The sequence below is a fragment of the Boeremia exigua genome (assembly GCF_020726555.1).
Source record: "Boeremia exigua strain MPI-SDFR-AT-0100 chromosome Unknown C7974scaffold_14, whole genome shotgun sequence".
NCBI classification, from domain to species: Eukaryota; Fungi; Ascomycota; class Dothideomycetes; order Pleosporales; family Didymellaceae; genus Boeremia; species Boeremia exigua.
This window is the reverse complement of record NW_025763531.1, coordinates 363,372-386,123: the sequence shown is the minus strand read 5'-3', so window position 1 is coordinate 386,123 and position 22,752 is coordinate 363,372. Positions and strand designations below refer to the sequence as shown.

General features: G+C 51.8%; 8 protein-coding genes across 8 annotated transcripts; 2 read left to right on the top strand and 6 right to left on the bottom strand.

Annotated features, from left to right (window-relative positions):
• Positions 1-341: 341 nt before the first annotated feature.
• Positions 342-1,705, bottom strand: C7974DRAFT_437652 (norsolorinic acid reductase; the record flags this gene model as incomplete). The annotated part of the gene is made up of 5 exons (XM_046145210.1): positions 342-517; positions 692-1,164; positions 1,224-1,304; positions 1,358-1,440; positions 1,682-1,705. The coding sequence occupies 5 exons, from the start codon at positions 1,703-1,705 to the stop codon at positions 342-344; spliced, it is 837 nt and encodes a 278-aa protein (XP_045991740.1).
• C7974DRAFT_476158 (uncharacterized protein) lies at positions 1,699-3,086 on the bottom strand. The gene is made up of 6 exons (XM_046146665.1): positions 2,824-3,086; positions 2,674-2,770; positions 2,364-2,623; positions 2,161-2,316; positions 1,982-2,106; positions 1,699-1,935 (listed from the first exon to the last, which is right to left on the bottom strand). Exons 1-4 carry the CDS (start codon positions 2,971-2,973, stop codon positions 2,161-2,163), a joined length of 663 nt encoding a protein of 220 aa, XP_045991739.1. The 5' UTR covers positions 2,974-3,086; the 3' UTR covers positions 1,699-1,935; positions 1,982-2,106.
• A 2,747-nt stretch (positions 3,087-5,833) lies between these two features.
• C7974DRAFT_418154 (uncharacterized protein) lies at positions 5,834-6,766 on the bottom strand (the record flags this gene model as incomplete). Its single annotated transcript, XM_046144133.1, has 2 exons — positions 5,834-6,108; positions 6,232-6,766. 2 exons carry the CDS (start codon positions 6,764-6,766, stop codon positions 5,834-5,836), a joined length of 810 nt encoding a protein of 269 aa, XP_045991738.1.
• Positions 6,767-9,169: 2,403 nt separating this feature from the next.
• C7974DRAFT_322125 (fungal-specific transcription factor domain-containing protein) lies at positions 9,170-11,254 on the bottom strand (the record flags this gene model as incomplete). Its single annotated transcript, XM_046138836.1, has 5 exons — positions 9,170-9,423; positions 9,474-9,667; positions 9,718-10,125; positions 10,183-11,016; positions 11,103-11,254. The coding sequence occupies 5 exons, from the start codon at positions 11,252-11,254 to the stop codon at positions 9,170-9,172; spliced, it is 1,842 nt and encodes a 613-aa protein (XP_045991737.1).
• A 175-nt stretch (positions 11,255-11,429) lies between these two features.
• Positions 11,430-12,571, top strand: C7974DRAFT_75310 (Alpha/Beta hydrolase protein). The gene has a single exon (XM_046147219.1). It carries the CDS (start codon positions 11,682-11,684, stop codon positions 12,504-12,506), a length of 825 nt encoding a protein of 274 aa, XP_045991736.1. The 5' UTR covers positions 11,430-11,681; the 3' UTR covers positions 12,507-12,571.
• An 839-nt stretch (positions 12,572-13,410) lies between these two features.
• Positions 13,411-15,420, top strand: C7974DRAFT_405088 (T5orf172 domain-containing protein). The gene has a single exon (XM_046143017.1). It carries the CDS (start codon positions 13,654-13,656, stop codon positions 15,229-15,231), a length of 1,578 nt encoding a protein of 525 aa, XP_045991735.1. The 5' UTR covers positions 13,411-13,653; the 3' UTR covers positions 15,232-15,420.
• A 3,327-nt stretch (positions 15,421-18,747) lies between these two features.
• C7974DRAFT_405087 (uncharacterized protein) lies at positions 18,748-19,038 on the bottom strand. Its single transcript, XM_046143016.1, has one exon. It carries the CDS (start codon positions 19,023-19,025, stop codon positions 18,768-18,770), a length of 258 nt encoding a protein of 85 aa, XP_045991734.1. The 5' UTR covers positions 19,026-19,038; the 3' UTR covers positions 18,748-18,767.
• Positions 19,039-19,768: 730 nt separating this feature from the next.
• Positions 19,769-22,725, bottom strand: C7974DRAFT_405086 (uncharacterized protein). Its single transcript, XM_046143015.1, has 3 exons — positions 22,353-22,725; positions 22,251-22,302; positions 19,769-22,197 (listed from the first exon to the last, which is right to left on the bottom strand). Exons 1-3 carry the CDS (start codon positions 22,447-22,449, stop codon positions 19,848-19,850), a joined length of 2,499 nt encoding a protein of 832 aa, XP_045991733.1. The 5' UTR covers positions 22,450-22,725; the 3' UTR covers positions 19,769-19,847.
• Positions 22,726-22,752: the final 27 nt, after the last annotated feature.

Sequence of the window (22,752 nt, the reverse complement as noted above, 5' to 3'; positions counted from 1 at the left end):
ACTGGATCAGGTTACTAGCTATCTGTGATCTTATTGAACTCGAGATTATTATCTAGAAGCTTTCCAGAAGTACCGACCGGAATAATGGCAAAGCTAGCTAAGGTATGCTCTTCAATGAGAACGGAGGCCGCAAGCTCCTGACGGCCTCTATTCCAAGTTTGGCTTGTGTACCACAGCCGCCCTAGCTCCGTCCACGTTGACCAGTCCCCAGTGCCAAAGTGCAGTGGGCAGCGGAGTGGTTGATATGGTAAAATAAAGCCACAGCATTCCTAGTGTGCGGTCTGGCCGGCGCAGGAAGAGGCGGTGCGTCAATAAGCGCCCTGGCTCTCGTTAACATGACGTCAGAAGATGTGGACAGTTGAGTCGTACTCTTGAAAGACGAAGTTCATCGGAAAGCCGATATCAAAAGGTGCTGCTTCATCGATGTTTCTCATGTCCTCCTTGGTCAGTGATACACCCAGCGCATCAATGTTGGATTTCAAGTGTTTGACGGCCCGCTGACCGACGATTGGATGGACTTAGGGTGTCTTGTGCATAACGCATGCAAGCGTCTGCGGGAATAATTCAGCATGCAGCCGAAGAACAGCAAACAAGACCAACTCACGATTGCATGGAGACTGGTGTTCTTCTTCTTGGCAATTGACTCGAGTGCATCGGAAATCTTGATGTCGTTCTCTGACAAGTCGCGTACTGCCCTTCTCGCCTGACTTTCGTGCATCTGATGACTTGAACTTGCCTTGCCCAACAGGCGCCCATGGACAGATAGCCATGCCTTGATCACGGCAAATTGGTATGATCACCCTCTCCATGCCTCTGAACCCAGCGTCCCGCTTGCCCTGATACACAGAAAATGGTCGTAGGCCGTGGGCCTTAGCGTAGTCGTTTGCTTTCACCACAAGCCAAGCAGGAGTGTCAGAAACTCCAAGATACAGCACTTTACCAGAATTGATAAGGTTGTTGAGGCCATGCATGACCTCCTCCACGGAAGTGGTGAAGTCCCACCAGTGAACGTACAGGAGATCTATGTAGTCGGTTTGGAGTTTCTCAAGCCTGTGTTGGACCAAAGTTTGCATGCTCTTCATAGAGTTGCTAACGTAGTTCGACTGTAGAGGCTCCTTGTCGCGATGCGCATTGCGGAAACCAGTTGTGTACTTTGTAGCAACCCTACGTGGTAAAAGTCAGATAATTATGCAGAAAGGTTAGGTCTTGAGGTGCCTGGATACACAAGCTGCTCTCGATTACCACGAGCCTTCATCCATTCGTCAATCCAGATCTCTGGTTCCTCGTTTTGGTAGTTGTTCGCGCTTCCATGGTGGTTAGCCAGCCAGATTCTTCGCGATCCTACTGAGCTACTTACGTATCGAGAAAGTTCCCTCCCAAATTGTAAAACGCATCCAGTACCTCGAAAGATTGGGGTGGACTTCCTGGTCGGCTGCAGGGCTTGGGATGCCGGGGTTCGCGAGTGTGGGGGGGCTTCCGTGGCCGAGGGCATCATGTGCATCAGGCAGCAACTCGATTGACGGGCTTTGGGGTGTAGTACACGTGAGGCACGAGACAGCAGATACTTCAGTTTGGCATGCGTCACGACATATCTGGGCAGAGCACGACACGGGACACATTCGGAGAGTCATCTCTGTCATTCCCGCTCCATGACTATGCCGAGAGCAGCAGCACTATCTACCTGCAGTACAAGACAATGGCACATTGTTTCCATGCGTAGACAAGATGGAGGGGTAGACAGAGAGGAGAGTTAAAAAGGAAATCGTAAAGCCGTACCCCCAGCCGTCATCGACGTCAACAGCTTGATCATCGACCGCGCCATTGCCTGAGGGTCGGTGGCCAAAAGGCCTGGTCACCTAAAGCTCAAACCCTGAGCGCAGTCACCAAAGGGCTGGTCTGGTGTAGATTAGCTTGACGAAAGCGGCAGTCGTGAATCTGCGCGAAGTTAGCAACGTCGGATCGACGGCAGATGTGAGCCTACCCATAGAGCCACTATCGCACCATCACGCAGTCCGTGTCGCGCGCACGTGTTTAGTAGATGTTCTCCCTCTCACTCTGCAAGGCGCGGAGCTGGGTGACTGGAGGATGATCTTCGGCGACCAACTCCTGCAGGTGGGTCAGACACGCACCCAACGCATGCGGGCAGGACGAGGCGCTCACCTACAAGTTGTCCTTCGACATGACCACATCTTCGTTGTCGGTGGTGGTTCGCTCACACCCAGCGGCCAGACGCTCGCTCGCCTCGGTCAGGCACTGGACCTGGGCTCGTAGGTCTTCATTCCTGGCCGCTAGTCCCTGGTCACGGGCGGATGGGAACTGGCGTTTGTTAGCGCTGCGCTTTGCTCGTGGCCAGGTTTACATACTGTATTCTCTTCGGCCGCGATGTTGCTGCTGCTTGAAGAGTGCGAGTCGCTGAGCGATCCGGCAAGACCGGGCACATTCTCAGGCTCGCCCTGCACCGCAGGACCATGAGTGAAGAAATGTTTGAGAAGCTCCCTGAGCTCGCGCTGCTCTCTCATGGCGATTGCGATATCACCATTCAGCATCCTTAAGGGATTCTCAGGACCGAGGCCATAGGTAACCCCTGAACGCGCACGCTCTGAACGCTTGAATGTGTCCATAGCTGCAAAGATTTAGCCCACGCAGACTTTGAAAGATCCTCTGGAGACTTACTGGCAACCGAAACTTCTAGCATGAATTTATTGATGTCACTGAAATCAACCTGCTGTAGTCCGATATCCTGTCGAATCATCTTGGCGCCACGCATGATCTAGTGAATGATATTAGTATGATCCTAGGTCATTCAAAGTGCGACAGGCTTACGTAGGTGAGTGCCTCCAGCGAGGGCCTGTACATGATGACCACTGACTTCAGGCCAGGAACATCGATGGGAGTGCTACCGTGCTCTTGGGGAGGAGGAGAGCGGGGAGAAGGCACCAGGGGTGGAGCCAAGGGCCGCGGAGTGTAGTCCATGGCTGAAGTGTGAGCTGCGATGACGAAACGAGCACTTGACGATTGTTCTTGCAAAGTCCAACGAGGGAAGAAGTGGTGATGAGGGAGGAAGCAAGGAGAAAGGAGGAAAACCCGATATGGGCACCCCTTTATATGCCTCCGCCAGCGCTGTGCCCCCGAAATCATGTGATGAGCTTGGCACCCTCACCGCAAGTCGCAGAGATTGTTACGCGTCGGCTTCGTTTCGTACAAGAAGTGTGCGTTGCGGATGCTGGCATCTGGCGAAGAAGTGACAAAGATGTCTTCAGCCAGCATCAATGGCCAACCAAGTACCCCTGACCTACTCCACCGCTTCGAGCTCCCCGAATACCGGAAGCTTCGTGCAACCCGTGCCTGTCGCCTCGCCGTTTGCAGGTCCACAACCATATGCAGCGTCGAAACACTGCATGGAGGCAGACTCACCCACGCTGGGTGACAGAAACTCACAGATGACTCTACTTTCCTATTAAGGAATTGTCTTGAGGCGAAGTTGGAGGATATTGTAGAGTTGCTCACATCTTCCTGTTATTTGAAGGACGCTAGGTTCTGACCTGAGCAAAGTCGGCTGCCAAAACAAAAGCAACACCCCTGGCGATGTGTTACTTTGGTCCATGCTTGTGCCACTTCTCTCCGCGCATGGCTTCGGGTCCGCTACATATCGCCCTGTCTTGCACAAGTCACGATAGGCCGGTGGAGAGTTACACGTAGAGGGTGTGTATTCACCGCTGCACAAGATGTCTGATTGTTTTTGGTGTCTCACGCGTCTCACAGCCGTGGCGCGGTGATCGCGGGGCTCGCCAGCCGACGTGACGCAAATAAACGATCCCGTGTCTGTGGCCCTGCAACACTACTAATCAGGTCCACGGGTGCTAAACCATGCAGATCCGCCACGCCGTGCAACTGAAACAGTCCGTGGGCGTGACATGGCAAACGGGTTGAGACGGAGTCGCCCTGATCGGCTCCCAGGCACCAGTCCCCCGGCCCGGGATGAGCGTCCCCGGATATTAGGAGATATCCGGGCCAGACGAAAAGGTCGTAAAGTGTTGAAACTCAGACAGCAGTGTAGAATGTTCAGGACTTAGACTGCCTCGTAGCTGACGTGATCTGAGGACACTACGGCTGCCATATTACCTCATCTCCTTCCTAGTCGAGACGGACGGCCGGTCCCTTACTTGAGGGCTTGGGTCGCGATCCACAGATCGTAAACGAGACGGCACGGGCGAGGGTACAGCCGAGGAGCCTCCACCAGACGTCGCAGGTTGGTCGTCTGCTGACTTGGAAAGACGTATAGTGATGAGCAGATGAGACTGTCGCGGAGCGGAGAATGCGAGACAGGAGTCGATGTTGCTGTCGTGGTTTGACTCTGGATGAGGTGGTAGGTGTAGTAGGGGTGCACTGCATGCCAACGGCAGCAGCATCGCCTGACGCATCACCTAACGCAAAATTTCTCGTTGCGCGATTGTTTACCAGATCGAGTGCTATGGAATGAGCGATGAGAAGTCGGGGTATAACACGTCGTTGTTGAACTATTCGAGTGTGTAGATCAGTTGTGTTCATAACTTGACAAACGTCGCGCGGCGAGTAGACAACGACTTCCAGCCGAGCCGTCATCAAACGCTATAATTGTTGAAACGAGAAGCGTCACTATATATCAGGCGCAACGCGTACAGATAGTGCGGCAAAGTGGCATGCGTTGATGTTGTTGTCGTTGTCGTCGGCGCGTGAGTCTGCCAGCCCCGCAGCCTCGCGCTGAACCTTCCAGCCGCCTCAACCATCCAGCCGTCTAGCCGCCTCAAAGTCGTGCAGGCGAGTTCTCCGTCTATAATGCGTCCGCGTAAGAGTGATTGAGTGAGAGAGCAAGCTAGCGTTATGGACATGTTGACGCGCGCTCGATGCAGCTGCCTCAAAAACCTCGGTCGGTTTTGCCAGTTTTCCCAAAGGCTCAGCAGCTTTTCGAACACCTCGCAAGCAGTCAACCCACGTCTCCACGTACGAGTGCACAACAACAAACAAGTCGATCGATAGGCCACGGCCAGGTCGCGACCGCCAAACAACGCACACATGCGACAATTGACATCGTGTCCGTCGAAACAACCTACGAGCTCGAACTCCGCCGCGATGGTAGTAGTCGTTGATTACATGACCAAGCTCGCCTACCTACCCACACGATTCCCCGCGAGTTCCCTGCACGCGAGACAGAGGAGGAGAGGTGTGGTAGGAGGGAAGCTCGACTTATAGTGTGTGTGGGTGGGCGATGCCGGGATACCACACGTCTTCTGTGCAGACATTGAGTGTAGAACGTCGGAACAAGACGATAGCATGCCGTAGACGAAGAACAACACATCTGAGTGTCAACTTTCGCCTGATTCTGCTCTCTGGGAAGCTGCACTTCAGCATGCTGGTCGCAAAATAGCGCCATGTTCGTGCACATAATGTGTGCCCTGCACTTGTGCAGTGCTTGGTTGCGTCTCAGCGCTGTGGATGCCCATCTCTTGCACATTTCCACATATCACATCTTCTCCTCTGCCCTGATCGACGTCATGGCATCGCTTGCCTGGTCTGCTTGTCTGCACCCAGGCAAGGCTTAGCCGAATGGTAGTAGTGTCGACATCTGTGTGCACGCACCTGAGGCTTCTTCGTATGTTCGATCGCATGTAGATTGATACAAGTTCTGCCTTTGAATATAATGCAGTGGACATGTTGCTCCACTATATCAACATTTTTGCCATGTATCATGCGCTTTGAGTCCGCTGCAGTCTCTACGCTCGGTAGCTGCATGCCACTCTCAGGCATGTGCATACTTTCCACAGCCGCAGTCTTCCGACCCAGACGCACAAACACCTCACTGTGGCCAATGGTGCACGTCGCGACAGTGGCGCTTGAGGCTGGCTTCGGTCTTGTACGCGATGTCGTTCTTGCGACAGTCGTTGTGGGGGCAGTAGTGGCCATCCGGAAGTACAGCGAAGTTGCGCTGCGTGCCAGACAAGCGATAGTGCTGCTTGCCCTTGCCCCGACCTGCCTTGGTGTAGTCGACGACGGCCTCGCGCAAGATCTGGCGCTGGATCTGCTTGCGGCCGATCTTGTTGAAGCAGCGGATGGCCGCGTTACAGTCAGACACTGGCGATGTCAGCTTGGAACTAGTCTGCATGTTGGTGCACTCACGGATCTTGCTGGTGTCAACAGTCAGGTCCTGCGCGTTGAGCGAGCGTGCAACGCCGTCGCAGCCAATTTCCGTCTAACCCATGTTCCAGATGGCGGCAAAGGTGCGCTTGCGGAGGTCCTTGACCGCATAGAGAAACAAAGCGTCCAACCGCTTGTTGTTGCGTGTGTGAGCATCATGGTCAAGCTTCTTGTCCTGGGCGTTGCGAACGTAACGAGATGCCTTTTTAATAAACTCTGCCACATCGTTATCAAGCGTGTTCTCCTCGTTGCTGGTTCCAGGTTCTTTATTAGTTGGGATGGGCTCTTCGTTGTTCTCGGCAGTCTCATGGGCCAGTTGTGGAGGCGCTTCAGACTTTTCCACAAGCTCTCTAGATGCAAGCTTAAACTTGGATGTTTCCGACGTGAACGCAGACTGTTTAGATGCAAACCGAGTACCATAGTCGGACTGTCCGGATGCAGGTGCGGACTGCACAGACACGGGCGCTAGAACAGGCGCTTCCAGCGTGGGCTCCTCGACCGATGTCAGCTCGGCCGGAGGCGCGTCCGTCATGTTCACGTCCGACGTGGGCACCGATGTGTCAGATGCGGGCGCCGACTCACGCGCATATGACATCGCCGACTGTCCAGACACAACCTTAAAAGCAGGCGTGCTTAGCCCAGGAACCTACCCTTTGGCCGCAAGCATAAGAGCATGTTTAGTCTTACCCTTTCTGTGTTGCTCGAACCACTCATGTACTGATAATTTCCTCCGGCTTGCCATGGGGCCAACTGGGGTGTCATCACCCATGAGATCTTCGTACTTACGTTTCTAGCCCGCAGAGCTGGACGACTGGGCAGGCGCTGATGCGTTTGGAGCTGTGGCGTTGTTGAAAGCAGGCGTCGTAGACTCCATGGTGGCGTCGCGGTGCCGCTTGTGGTTGACGCAGAGAGGCCGCTGGCGAGTGGTCCTTATGTGTAAAATCAGAGCACAGTGGAAGGCAAGTGAAAAGCCAGTGAACGTGCCGGAGAGTTTGACAGGCCGGCCGGTGAATGGCTTTAGGGCCGGGATATGGGGCTCCGCGCATTGGAAGTCACTTGACCATGGCATGGAAGGAGCGCGGATAAACCATCTGCGGAATCTTAATCGGTACAGGAGATCTATGGAGAACGTTCCATCCTTGGTGAAAAGTTTCCCAGGTCTCAGCTGAGGACGGGTATCGTGCCCGACTTTGAGTTTGTCTCCATCTCATGAAGTGCTGAAACAGCAAACCGGGCTACTGGGCTTTGAAGATGTCCGTTGATAGATGGAGATCCCGCGATGGAGAGTTTCGTGAGTCCTGACCGTGATGTTGTACACTGTCCACCGAAAGACGATATGTGAGGCTGTAATTCCTCCACAGATTTGGTTGGAGTACTGGTCCTGTGATGAGCTTGTCGGACGAAACGGCCATGTTTGCGAGCATGTTGTAGTAGGAGGTCGGAAAGTGGTCGATAGATGTCTTATGCGCACGAAGATTACGACCGACTGCATGGCAGGCGTCAACTCCAAATCCAGGTGCAAAGTCGCGATGTGAAGGATGAACCGATGTTGGGCAAGAGCTTAGGGTTCTTCCAAGCTTGGTCCAGCTGGTACACGCCGTGTCGCACGCGCTTTGTCGAAGTTGCTGACGTACAAAGTGCTTCGAGCTTCGTTGGGTGCGCCTGGTAGAAATGTATAGTATGTAAGCTCGTCGTGAGTGATTGATATTGAGGATGTGAGTGGCAGACACGAGCGCTGGCGTCAGTGAGTCCGCTGGCACGTGATGAATCTCAAATTTGACGAGTAGTGTCTCCAGCTATTAACGACGATACGTGAGCACTCCATGGTGGTGATTGTACGCCCCGATTATTGACGGTTGGCCAACTCCCCACGATGCGGATGATGCCGCCTGCCGCCTTGGTTGCCTTACGTCAGCGAGAATGTTTGGACCCACTGACACTAGTGCGAGCCAACACGCGTCTGACTGCCATGACTAGTAACGTTGCAAGCGACCCATCTCCACCAGCATAACTATACTTGCCGGTCTATGCTGCTGCTTTCGGTACCTGCGCAACTGCTGCGGCATCTCCCAAAACAAACTCAACCCAAGTCGACACGTCCATTTGCGACGGACCGTGTGCTCAGAGCTCGGTCGTCTGTGTCTGTACCTTACAAACAATGTCTCGCCGCTGTTTCTCGCTCAGCGAGCGCTAAGGACTATCATGCGCACGTATTCACACTGCACGTATCTGCACCTGCGCCGTCGATACGGTCCGTGCCGCGACCTATACTCCACCCAGACCGTACAGATGGCCATGTCGCCTTTTCTCCTACATACATCCCGGCAGCTGTCTCAATCACATACAATCAAAGCCCTTGCTGGCTTCACGGGATAGATGGTGTGGTAGATTTTTGTTGTGTCTACAAGTGCGATAGTTAAGCTTCTTGTCATGGGATCCGTGACGTGGCGAGATGCCCGCCTGATGAGCTGTGCCGCATCAGCGAGTATGACCTTCTTGTCGCTTGCTACAGGCTCTTGGACGTCCTCCGCAGTCGCTAGCAAGGCGTTTAGAGGGAAATTCAATGCACGGCACGTAGAGAATGTATGGGGGACGCGACTGGAGTCTGTACAAGCAGCAGTGGAGGAGACGTCGTTGTAGTAGTAAACTAGTATTAAAGATTAGATTGTTTGTTCCAGCCCAGAGGCCGCGCCGTTGCCCCATTTGCCCGTAAGACATGACAGGACGCAGTGACTGGAGTGTTTGTACGTCAGCCGTCGCATGAAGCGCTCTTGAGACCATTCTGCAAAAACATACGCATATAGAGGCCGGCGTGTCTCGTAGGTCTAGATTTAACATACCAACTCGAGGTTCAAAGGAAATCCGGCCTGAGAAATTCAACACTCTCAAAATCAAATGCCCAATCGATATCGATTCCCGTGTTGATCAATCCTTCAGCCTCAGCATCTTGTGGTAACGGTCCTGTTTAGTTTGGGAAAAGTCAGCACGCTTTCACACCTCAAGTTCGTGGTAAGAGGAAAGAGGAACTACCTTCTGAAACTCTGTTGATGACTTCAGATCGGAGCTTCTCCTGGCAGCTCTCGAGCAAGCTCACAGCTTTTACGCACGCTTGCAGCTGCACTTCATTGTTCCTCAGCATCTGTAAGGCTTTGTGCCAGGACGTCTGGTATGGTTCGTGAGATAGGTCAATGCCCCCGCTGGCTTTGGGAAGGAGAGCAGCTGCAAGAAGAATGCTAGCAGCGGCGTAGAGAACTGCGGAAGCGGTCAATTACTCGAGAATCTCATTTTGAGGGGTTCCTTACAGTACACCGCGTGCCAACTAGATGTTTTCGGAGCACGTGTCTCGGCCTCGTAGATGATGTCAATAGTCTGCTGCGCGGACACGATACACAGGCTTCGAATCTCTTGGAGAGTGCTTGCGCCAAGCGATGTAGAAGTAAAACATTTTCCTTCGAGTAACCATGGTCGCAGGATGAGGAGGCGAACGTAGTGTATTCTCAACATTGATTAGTTGACATCGCGTCTTCAAATTTGATGTGCACCAACCTGCAATGCAGGACCTGGGCCTGCACGGAAAACATGTCCCTTGATCGGGGTAGTACACTCTCGTTCGTGTAGGCCAACTTGAGGCGATCTGGTATGTTCTCCGCCAGATCTTCAAGCCGGGAGTTCAGCGACAAGGTGTCAACCAGTCTGAGTACAGGCTTCCTTGCCCGGTCCCTGTGATCACCACCGGGTTCGTCGTCGTGCAGGTTGTGAGTCACGGCTAGAACGTCGTCGAGGATTTCAAAGAGGTCGATAGTGTAAACGAAACCCTCGAGATATGAAGGAAGACCTGGCGGCTGGGAACCTTCGCCTGCATGTTGGAGAAACTCGTCATCAATTGCTTTGGGCCGCGTTGTCTCCCACGATCTGGGTAGGGTTGTAGGCCGCCCGAACGTCGCCGCAGAAAGTCTACATGTCTTGTTTAGCAACTACCGATGCGAGTAAGCTTAGGGTCGAAGCACTTACTTGTCCAAGACCACGCAGCAGTACCAGATTCTGCGCCTCATTTCCCGTTTCAGTTGAGATTCCTTACCGTGAAACGAGCCGCCTTCTCGGAACAAACCCAGCCCTATCGCCACGCGAAGCCCAGCACCAACCATGTCCCAACAGCGGTTCGCATGTGCGGTGGCATGCAGGTAGACAGCCGTGAGTAGGAACAATTGGACATGCGCACGTGTAGGATGATCGATGGCGTTGGAAGACACATAACCCAGCGATCTCTGGTAGAATTCGTCTGCTGTTTTGACACGCTGTTTGAAAGGGAGTCGTTTGTCGTATTGGACGCCGAGGGCAAGTACAATGTTCAGAATCGCTTGGAAGGTATCGTTATCTTGATAGTCGATTTGGGCCTCGGCTCTTTGCGGCTCGCAGTGCAGTTCATATCTTTGGAGGAAACTCGGCCGGTGCAGCAGGGGAAATATCGGATGGATGTTCTTCCAGAAGATTTCCATCAGGACAACATCAACGTCCATGTCTGATGTGGCGTCAGTCATGGCTGGTGGATTGCATAGCTGTGGCGACCAATCGAAAGTCCCGCTGTGTGATGAGGATGTGATCCCTGGGTCTGTTTCATGCTCGCGTACGTTCGCAATCGAGCTGACTCGGCTCAGAAAGGAATCTGTTGAAGCATCTCCATGGGCTGTCCGGCTGGTGATGCCATCTTGCAGCGTTCGACCAATCATCTCTGTCTGTGTACTACGAAGCTGATACAAGGCATTCTGCCTAACATCCGGAGGGTGCGGCTGCTGTGTAGGGTAGAGGCCAGAACGATCTGTGCGAGCGTTGTGTCGTTCGAGCGATCTCAAGCGACGCTCGGTATCATTGTACAACCTTGGAAGATCTTAGATGCCGAACTGGCAGAATTACATGAATTTATATTGACCTACGGAGAGCTTCGGTTCAAAGCCTGTTCGTATCGACATTGCAATTGTCTGTCTTGACATGATCTGCACAGAGGGCGGTCTCCACTACAACGGGTCTTACGGTCTCGACATTGATTACAAGCCAGCAACGTCTTACGACGCCTGTGGGGCTGCATGGTTACGCCAAAATTAGGTCTGACACTTGGCGAGCTGAGTATGGAATATGTGGAGGGGATCGAGTTGAGTTTTCCCGGGGTTCGTGGACTAGCGTGCCAAGCCGCGGAGATCGGGATCGGGATCGGAACTAAACTTCGTCATCCGGCAGCACCGAGGAATTACAATGTCAGCTACCATTCGGAAGAACCGAAGAAAATGTTTTATCAAGCTTTACTGTATTATAGACATGGGCGAACTGGGTTCAGGCCGTTATGGTACCTGTCGCGGACATCCCGATCTCCCCGAGTATTAGTCAATCTCCCCGATCCTCTTAGGTTTATATGCCTATGCTTTGCGCACCCCGTTGCACTCACGCAGCACCAAAACAAATTACCACTTCTGTAACCTCAGTGCCTATCTTTCCTATCCGTGGCCCACCTCCCAACAATGCCTTTCCTCGACCTTCCAAATGCTAAATTGCACTACGACACCTTCGGTACCGGGCCGTTGCTGCTCTGCATTCCCGGTGCAGATGGCCGTGGGGCTGTCTTCCACGATGCAGCCAAATTTCTTTCGCGCAGCTTTAGAGTGGTGTGCTACGACCGCCGAGGATATTCTCAGAGCCAGCACATTGGCGCACAAGACCTCAAGAACCGGCTCGCGACAGATGCCGACGATGCCGGCGCCTTAATCTCTCACCTGTCCACTGAGCCTGCTGCCGTCTTTGGCACATCCTCCGGTGCGATCGTCGCTACGCAGCTCCTGATTCAACACCCGGATCGAGTGCACACGCTTGTCGCACATGAGCCTCCAGCATTTGCGCTACTGCCTGAAGAGTCCCGTACTCAAGCCGCCGGCCTCATCGAACGCATATACAGTCTATATCGCGAGCAGGGCGTGCAGGCAGCAATGGAAGTCTTCTCTGGCGGCTTATCTACAGGCGAGGAAGGCGCACGGATGAGATTCTGCATGGATCCCACGCGGGGAGACGAGATCCGCGCAAACTCTATGTTCTGGTTTGAGTTTGAGTTACGTCAGTACACTTCGGCTCTGCTAGATGTGGAGCGTATCAAGGCCGAGAGGACGAAGTATGTCCCGGCCGCTGGGAGCTTGTCTGGAGATGGGCCTGGTGTTGGGCCGATTGCGCTGCTTGCTCACATGCTTGGTAAGGAGGTGGAACGGCTCACTGGAGGTCATATCTCATACATGTACGAACCCGAAGCTTTTTCTGATGCCTTAGTGGCTTTGTTGCAGAGCAAGTCCCAGAAGTAGAAAATCTCCGTTATGAGAATAAAGACTTGGGTCAGATAACACGAGCCGTTCCCTCTTACACCTTTGAAAAGCTCCAGCCGTGGAACCATAGGCCCTTCGCTCCTTTGAAGACGTCAGATCGTAACCAGTTTCAGAGGCCAATCCATGGAGGCGTGGACAAAGTTGGCAAAGAGCATTGCATTTGGCTCGTACTGCGACACCAGGGTGCTCTGACGACAGCGTCTTTTCTTGCACATTCACAACGTGCTCCAGCAGCTCGACCGCCTTCTGCAATCGTTGTCTGCTCCGTACATTCCTGCAAGCTTGTGTTGGGAGGAAGATAGCTTCGTGTCACCGTCCGACATGCTTCAGGGACTACAAGATCTCTCCAGCCACGCCATAGCTTCTCGCGTCCTCTTATTGACGTCCAAACAACGATCAACTCACCAGCACAGTCCCGCCTTCTCTCCTGCGTTGCAGCCTTGCGTATTCCCGCCCGTTGCTCTGAGCTGTAGAACATCAGCGCGTGTCAAATTACCCTCCCCGGGCTTGCGCGTGGTGTACACGGTCAGGACTTGCTTCCTCTCCAGTAGGTGGTGGACGATGTCCGGCGAATGCACAACCCACACAGTACCTGTATCATCAGCGTCATCCACCACAACTGACCCGTCTCCACTACACTCAAATGCCATTTAACCAGCTCTTCCGCATGATCGTTTTCTTCTACAGTCCGTGATATGTGCAGCAGCCGCGGTACCGTAGCACACGGCTGCTTATATCTATCTCTCCATGCTCACCATAGACATCTATAAGACGGACCACTATGGGCGCACCTGCATGACTTCATACGCTAACTGCGGGGCTATCTGCATCTTCCTTGTCCCGTTGAGCCGCACGATAGACATCTTCTGCGCGCAGGCTCGGGGTGGGCATTGCGCGACTCCGGACGTCGCGCGCACGGACACAATAAGGCTCGCTATACCCGGTCGAGAGGAAGAATCTTACTGGCCAGCGAAAAGCCGCTGGCGCTTAAACCGCAGTCGGTTTCTAAAAATAAGTCGAGAGTTGGTCACAATTCCCTCTCTTGCGCCTTCGTCTTCACTTACTGGTGTCCATATAGCTCGTTCATTCCCCCCTTGCACAATGGCTGTTCTACTCTCACTTCGAAATGGCTGTACCAGACCCAGGTGTAGAATTTTTCGTTAGCTTCCACGACATCACCCCGAATGAGCAGGGAAAATGTATATATTTCGTAAAGTCTCTCCGGGAAGACCGACGATGCAAGTTTTACCGTTCCGACAATAAGCGGGCAATCGAATTGCATCGGAACATCATCGAAAGCGAGTCAGCAAATGTTCCTGTTGAGGATATTCAGGAGTATATTCGGTCCAACTGTTGTGCCAAAGCGGGGCATCGGGATCTTGTCTTATCCAGCCCACTTCTAATTCCATTAGTAGTACGATGGCTAGATGAGATAATGATGCAGAAATCCTTGGAAGATGCCTCAAGGCCTTCGGCCCAGGATACCACCCTTATATTAGCCAAGCGGACGCTGCGCGCTGAAAGTGTAGTCCCAAGCTCATGCAGAACATCTACTTTGTCGCCTATCAATTCAGCTACTACAGTCAAAACACCTTTGTCTAGTCCATCATCTACCCTTTTCGATGGCCCAGATGCGTCTATTGTCAGACCAAATCCGTTGCAAAGAGACGCAAGTTCATCATCACTTCCACATGTCCCTTCGACAACCACACCAAGTACTACGTCACCTATTTCAGAGCCTTCAGGGGCACAAAAACGATACAATCTTCGTTCTTCCGCTATCGACGATTCCCTCGCACAACTAAGGAGCCAAGCCGAACGTTTCTTGTTGGCAGAATTCCATCCTCATATAAAAGAGCCAACATCTGAAGATACTGTTGCATGGAGATTTTGTGCGGATTTGAGTAAGGGAGATAATAGGCGAGACTTTCAAACAGGGTCGGTCTATATATACAATCGCGAATCCTCCCCTGGTTATGTCAAAATTGGCTGGACGTCTAGATCCGTCAACACTCGTCTAGCAGAATGGTCAGAATGCGGATATAAACCAAATGAAGTGTTCAGGGTGACTGGAGTTCCGCATGCGCAGCGTGTTGAGACGCTCACGCATTTTGAGCTGATCAAAGAATGGCGTCGAGAGCGGCCTTGCCGAGGTTGTTTGGAGAAAGGAAAAGGAGAGATACGTCATCAGGAGTGGTTCGAAGTGAGCCCTGAAAGAGCGGAACAGGTGGTGAGCATGTGGGCACAGCTTTTCATGGAGTCCGATCCGTACGAGCTAAACGGATCGCTAAAGGACGATTGGAAAAACGTTATAGATGTCATGAAATTGGACGGCGAGGCCATTACTTCGAAAAGACTGTTGGAACACTACAAGACGACCGCCGCAAAAGATACAGCGCTCGCTGAGACCACTCGATCCACAAAGGAGGCGACAGCCGCAAAGGAAGCAGCGATGCCGGCAATCGTCAAAGATCTACCAAAGCCATCGCCTTCACCAAATTCCGGCGAGCAGAGTCTTTTTCCAATTTGCAAAGTAGAACAAGGAGAAGAGAAGCCACAGGCGATCTCTATCAAGGGAACGATGTGCGCATCCTTAGAGAGAGTTAAGACGAATCCATCTCAGGGCGAGCTATCGCCATCGAGTGTTCCAATAGCTGACATTGTGAAGATTGAAGCAGAGGAACAACTAGTCTATACTCACTGACAGAAGATCTTTCCTACCTCCCATTAGATGTAAACCACCTAAATCAGCCTCAGGTATCTTTAGCATCTTGTCCGTAAATATCGAAATTCAGTTCTGATTTATCTTCCCAACCAGAAATCCTCACTAGATGATTTGTCTCTAGATGAGGTATCTGTAATAGAGCTGTCTTTAAGATCAATGAACAATTAGTCGTCAACATGTTGCCCGCCTGCTTGTATGGAACGCCAGGCGGTCACGGCCTAGATGAATACGTTGCTTGCATTCTACGCTAAAGCACGGATACTTCTGTACCCAGCGGGTCCATAGGATAGTAGCACTCATTAACTATGATTCTAGCGTGGTGCTCAAGGCAGCTACATTGTTCAGAGTCTGCGATCTGCCGGAACTCGCATCGTATCGGCACTTCTGGCCGACTTGTTACGAACATCCACGGTGGAATCTTTGGCAGCGATCGATATTTGGCCACCGGCTACGCGACGATACGGATATTGACGCCGTTGTCGCATTGTTCGACCGCATCGACAAATACAGCCTATGATCCGGCCTTGCGCATCTTGGAGCGTGTACGAATGACAAGGTGATGGCACTAGTCGCGCAAGTGCATGAAAATGTCGCTGCGCTCTGCAATACTGCCTCAGAGCCTAGTGGGATATAGTGCCGCGATGTCGTCGACCTCCGAGGCTGGCCTTGCCCCAGTCCTCCGCTCTACACGCAGCGCAATCTACGAAGCGCTGCATGAATATTGTGTTAGTCCAAGTCAGTTAAGGTCCTTCTTTGACGTGCCAGCGAGCCGAGCGCTAACTGTTCTATGTTAAAGGACTCATGAAGTTGACGCCAACTAATCCGGGCGCAATTGCGGAGTTACCACTTCCAAAATCGAACTCGGATTGAGACCATCAAGAGTACTCGTGACATATCTACGAGACGAATCCCACATAGCGCTATCCACATTCAAACACGTGTTCCGTCTGTACAAATGCGGGCTTTTGTTTGTGAATAAGTATGAGAAGATCACACTTAAGATGCTATGATAATGATCAATTTGCCGGAACCTGCAATGTCACTGAGGCACTTGCGCTCGCATGGGCCGAGGCATACCACTACATGTGCAGATCTCCATGCTTTCCGAGATCTGAGTTAGTGTTGCTGGACCTACACTTTGAAGTCTTCACGGATGACCGCTTCGAGACTCGGTTTCTTCTCCCTTTCTTGTCTACCTGCCATCAATGGCATATCGGTCCACCATCTCGTGGTGTCTGATGCAAACACAGTACGCACCCAGGCACCCGGGTGCCTTTTACATCCATGGCCATTATGTGCAATGGGTCTCGTTCGCTTCCACTGCCTCTCTCAATCTAATAGCCGTAATTTGACCTTGCGATCAACGGTGGGAGAAAGCCGGCCCGTCAGCGGAACACGTCGCGTACGGCCGAGATCTGCAGGTTCAAGTGCGATACTAGTAGGGCTGTCACAAGGCCATTCGAGTTGTTTTGTAAAGGCTCGTAGGTACTCGTGCGCTGTTGATGTGACCGGACCGCGCGGGAGATCTGGTGGCGGTGCTATCAGTGAAGGCATTGATGTGTCCGAGAAACCAAAAACAAAGATGGGAACCACAGTTCCCTGATTACCTGTAGTGTTTGAGCAATAGAAGCTCAATTTTCACGATGATGTTGTCGTATGAACAAGAAAATAAAAAAAAAACAGCGGGTGTTCGCTAGTTGTCACACACCTAACTACTAATCCCCGGTACGTTGCTTGAATAGGGCTGAGCGAACGGGAAGCCTTGTTTTCGACGTCCTAGGGTCGTATGTGGAAGGATAGCTTTTAATTCAACCTTATGTACTTGAATGTTGTTGGCTGCAGATTGTCCTACTGCTAGCACCGCGATCCACATGAAACTTCTTTGCCTCCACAAATTGTGCAGCGATGTTTCCGTAGATTGCGACTCCATACTCACGTGCAGACAGTAGTATGATTCCAGATCTGACGCCTCCACTGGTGCTTACGGTCATTGTGGATCCGAAGCTCATGTACAATGAGACAGAAGGATTACTTGGCCAACAGTCATTGCAAGAACTCCCAAGACGGCAACTACAACAACAAAATTTGGCCCCATACGAATCTCCGTTTCTCCACGACTTCGTCTAAAATGATTTCAGGGATGTATGCATCTCCTATCTGCTCGTAGGTTGCGCTTTCATCAACCACACCCTGAGGCATCTGTCTCAACACCGGTGGCACCGGTCCGCCCTTGACTATTGCGATAATGTCGCCTTTTCTATATGTTCTGGTACAAGCGCAATTCGGTTATCTGCGCCATGAATGCAGAACCGCCTGAAAGGCACTCATTGCTCACGACTCACGGTGCTCTGTTGTAGTACATATACCACCTGGACGTTGTCCGTCTCATTGACGATCCTCCCTTTCTCCTATGTGTAATACTGATGATATTCAGGCTGCGCGGCGAATGGGTGCGGATCATTCATAAGATGAAGAGGTCAGGAACCGTCTTGTGATTTATCGATGTGGTGTTGCGTGCGGTTTGTCTCCGCGACCTTGGTGCTGCAAACATGGACTAGCGGTGTGAAGGAGCTCCTTTGCGGCACTGATGACCTGCAATCAGGTTGACACCGTGGGCATAGACTGTCCACCGATCTCCTTATGAACGGTTAGAGCCGAAGTTGTGTAGGTACAGTCACACAACAGACCGCGCTAACGACACAACACATCTCAACGTCCGGGAATGAAAGAGTTGGGCTATTTCGAACAACCAAAGGCAAGTGGAGACTCATTGATATAGTTCGCACTTGTCGTGCTTCAACATGGGCGGCATCCATCCATGGTAGGGATGCCGGGCCAGGAGTCGGAGGGAAAGAGATATCGACAGCATGTTCGTATCAAAACCACTCATGTGCTGCAAAAAGGAGTCTTCCTGAATAGAATGGTGATACAACGTGGAGCAACTGTCCCACACGGCTGATTTCGAGTGAACGCAGCGTGGGTTACCTCGAAAAGTCTTCCGGCGCTATGTGGCATCAGATCGAGCTTAGTTTGTTACCGCGAGAACGATTGACGTCACCCCCCATTCCAATGCAACCTACTGAGTTCTTAAGTGCATCTTAGATATGATTCTTGCTGAGGCGAACACAGTACATCTGGTCCCATGACAATTTGCGCGACGTGTCCTCAGCAATCTCATGGTCCAGCCTTCAAGAAGTGTTGATATCCAACGAAGCGGGGATCGTGGTCGTTTGCAGTCATCATTATGCGTTGAGACTGTGAGGATATAAGAACACCTGATATTGTGATGGTGTTGATTCCGGGCCATTGGCTGGTCGTTCGACTGAGTTTGTTTCAACCTCACGGACTATTTCAAGGATTGATCAGCTCGATAAATCAACCAGCTGAATAGTGTATGTTAGCGTAAGTGTAGAGCACATCTTAACAACATTTATGAAGATATAGGGTGCGCTATGATCATTTGATTTGCAATTGCAATGTAAGGCTGCCCCTTTCGTGAGTACCATCTTAGCTTTTCAGGCCTCCCATGCATGAAACACTTTTGCGATTATCAACCACTTTCCGTCTTGTTTCAGGAGCGTGTGATTGTCTGTGTAGTTGACGCCGGCAGCATCTCTCTCCATGTCGACCTTGACTACAGCTGTTGTTGGCGTGATCGAAATGATGTCGCTATGGGCGGTGATGTGGGGGGCGGCACCGTGTGTATCCATGAACAACGACAGGTTACTGATTGGTCCTCCGAGAAGTACGCCATCGGAGCCAAAGCCATACATAGTTGCGTCGTGGTGGAACGATTTCGCAACCTGCTTCGAGTCGCCAGCTTTGAGTCCTGCGACGTAGTTATCGACTACTTCGCGGACTGCGGCATAGTCGCTAGTGAGCACTGCTTTGATATTTTGTGAGGGCATTTGTGCGTTCATTCCCATTGAGAATTAGCAACCGTGAGTTCGAACTTGATCTATGCTCTGACTCTTACCTCTTCTTGGTGCGAAGAATTTCAACTGAAGCTGATTGACTGTGATGGGATGAAGGCGTAAATGTGTGGGAAACATGTGCTCCCAGTGAAAGATTAGGTCTTATAACGAATCTGTCCTTTCGGTATAAGCATAGTTATTCACTCCTTCACCCCACAAATGGACCCGAATATCTACCCCATATCTACCCCGACCACTTACCCCAGCAAAAGGGGTTCGATGACGAAGAGATTGTAGGTGAACACATCAGACTAACCAAGATGGGGCTCTCAAATGCAGATCCATGTCAGATTTCGCCGCACAGAGGTCGGGCGTCGAAAGCTCTGTTGACACTTGTTAGCGTCACAAAGGCTGATCCAGATACGCTCAGCAGGTCTTATTCGTGACGCGCTAGTATTTTGCGATCGAATTCCTTGATGGCATGTTTTCAGGGCTCTTTTGCTCTCAATGATGATAGAAGCCGTTACTGCAGGCCTATCTCATTACAAGCAGGAACATTCTAAGATGTCATGTGCGAACCGGCCGTCAAAATCTCTAATGGTCTCGAACAGATTCAAGGATTGGGTTGTGCTTATATCTTACATGGATATACTGTTCATGCGCCTGAATTATACTATGTGATCATTCCAACGACGTTTCCAACATGTCAGCCATGATAGTGAGTGTTGTACCAATAACATCGATAATACGAAATACGTGTGAACTGCTGAAAGCGCCAGCCCACAGCCTGACGCTGGTCGCAGCCATACGGCGTATAGTTCTTGCGTCATCCTCGTTTTGGTCGAGAATGCTAGCGAAGTCAGTCTCTTTGATTAAACCTGCAACCATCCCAAGCAGACTCCTCTCATCCTCTCGTAAAGATTGGATGCCGTCTTCAGCAACGAATTCTGCAATGGTGTTAAGCCATCGACTTAGTAAGCAAGCACACTCAAGATTGCAGAGCGCGTGCTGGACACTCCGCTTTGATGCCAGTGTCCGGGCAACAAAGGGTATTCCGATGCGTACGGGCCTGCACAATGCATGAATGCACTGAAGCACAGCCCTATCAAGGTGTGAAGAACGCGTAAGGCGCAGTACGTCCTTGGAAACGAACGCGCGCGCAATTATTTGTGGGTCCTTTGACATCAGGTTGCGGTGAGGCCCCATATCGGCATTCAGTCGAATGTAGCCAAGCCACAAGATAGCCGCTGCGTCGAAGCCGAGAGGCCCCTTCGGCGAGGACGGATCAAGGGACGACTCCTGAGTTGCTTCCCATGACTGGTGCCATGACATGAATGCTGCTTCGTAGGACTTCAAGTTTTCGGAACTCAGGGACAGTGTTCTGCTAGAGAGCGACCGCAACACGTGCCTTTCGAGGAAGATTTGCTGAATCAGACCAACGATCAAGACATAATTTCCAAAAGCGGAAAGTGGCCCAATGGTGTGAACGCTCCGACCGTGTAGAATCTCTTCAAGCGCTACCTTGAATAGCCGCTCATCATGACCATAGATGCGTCTCAGACGCATGAACTGTGATGCATTTGTTGCCTCCCACTCAGACCCGCAATGCGGTAGGCAGAGGCACACATCTTGATTCCAGATCGCCGGTGGGACGTTGAAAGCAATGCTCTGCATATTGAACAAGACATAAGCCACAAAAAGGGTGCGCCGGCGTTCTTCGCGATGTATCCATTCAAGCCACTCGGTTCCCTCGGCTATTTGGTCATCTATCGAGATGCCACCTTCTCGAACAAGCATCGCTAGCTGACTGGAAAGCATCAGCGCTTCTTGAGTCATAGGTTTGCCTGACCAGGACGCTAAAGCCGTGTTGATCGCAAGAGCCTGCATAGTTTGCAAAGCATTACAATCGATAACACGTGCGGTTATTGTCTCTGGCTGCAAGCCATCGATCTCTGGCTCCATAACGCGAGGAGGGAAGCTGTGACCTGTGGCAACCACGCTGGCGTTGATCTTGTGCATGATTATGGCTTTCGACGCAGCATACAAAGAGTGCCATTTCTTGTCTTCGAAACGATAACAACCTCCTGCAGCGGCCATGGCAAGCACTAACTCGGGCGCCAATGCGCTGACTGTCGTCGTTGGTACGTGAAGGAAGGGGAAGTGTTGGTGAAACTCTTGAAAGTATGCCTCAAGAAAGCGGGAGAGCGTCCGTCTGGAGGGGAAGGAGAAGGTATCGTCAACAAGACACACGTATGGGAGGAATGCGTCACAAGTACTTTTGTATGATTGTATGGAGATGTTCCACGGCAAGGTAGGGGCTGGACTTGGCTGTGTAACCGCCATAGTGCTCGGTCGAAGATCTTGTATTGGTAGCCTCTCGTTGTTGGGCAACTCATAGTCTGGCTCAAGAGGTGGTAGTCGCTCGTATAACGGTAGCGCAATTGCAGACTGCTGAACACCAACATCTTGCATCACGGGGAGACCATCCAGAGCCGTGGACAGGTTGTACTGGGGTATATCCAATCGCCAAAGGTCTGAGAGGGGCTGCTCGGAATCAAAGAAAGTCGCCGGCAGAAAATCATGCGCACTAAGATCCCAGTCCCAGAGGAAGTCAACATCATTAAATGCCCCAGGAGCAATATTCCCGAGATGCTGTGGAGGAACGATGGGGTTAGATTGATCATGGACTTGATTCGTGAAACCCGTCAAGATTTGTTCTTCATGGCCGCGCTGCATGTTATCGGGGACAGGGATCGATTGAGCTGACGACGGACCATGAATGCCTGATGACTCGTGCGGGATGTCTGATATGCTCGTCGTCATATCTGCGAAGCCAGGTCTGGGATTAGCTGGTTGTACACTATCTTGAGATTGACCCGGACTCGCAGGCCTCGATACTGTCGCGTGTGCGTTCATTGCTGGAAATTCCTGCTCTTGTAAGCCGTTTGCTATCAATGAGTTCTCGACATCGTTTGGGCATCTTTCCTGGACACCGGCGTGCGAGAGTCTCGTATGCCGCGCAAGCAAATCCCTATGTCGTCTTCAGTTATGTTATCAATCTGTTGAACATGCCGGTTGCCTCACTTTCGCGAAAAAGCCTGTCCGCATCCACATCTAAAGGGCTTTTCTTGGGTGTCTTTTTTGGCCCGTCAGCACGACTCTCACGCTCCTTGTGTTGGAACTTGCGAGTTCGCTCATGTCGGCTGAGGTGCTCCGCCCGCTTAAAAGTGAGTTGGCAGAACCGACAAGGAGAGACGGGTTTCCGAGGTCTTCCCCGAGGCATCTCGCGACTGGAATGGTAAGAAAGTGCACTTGGTGCAACCTTAGCGCGATGTCAGAAATCGTCCCAAAAGTGTGTGGTTTCACAATAACGACGATTATCAAAACGTATTCGTCGGAACACAAGTTGCATGGCTACTAGTGGGGCGAAGATTTGTTGCTCGAAGCTGTGTCCAATCATAGCGGTTAGCACCCGCTCAGCGCCGATTAGTAAGCCGTTCCTCGCGTGACTCTCATCCGCCATCTGTGCTGCCGCCTGTTGTTGAAGCACAACGAGACGAATTGACACTGTGAAGCCTGTACTCAT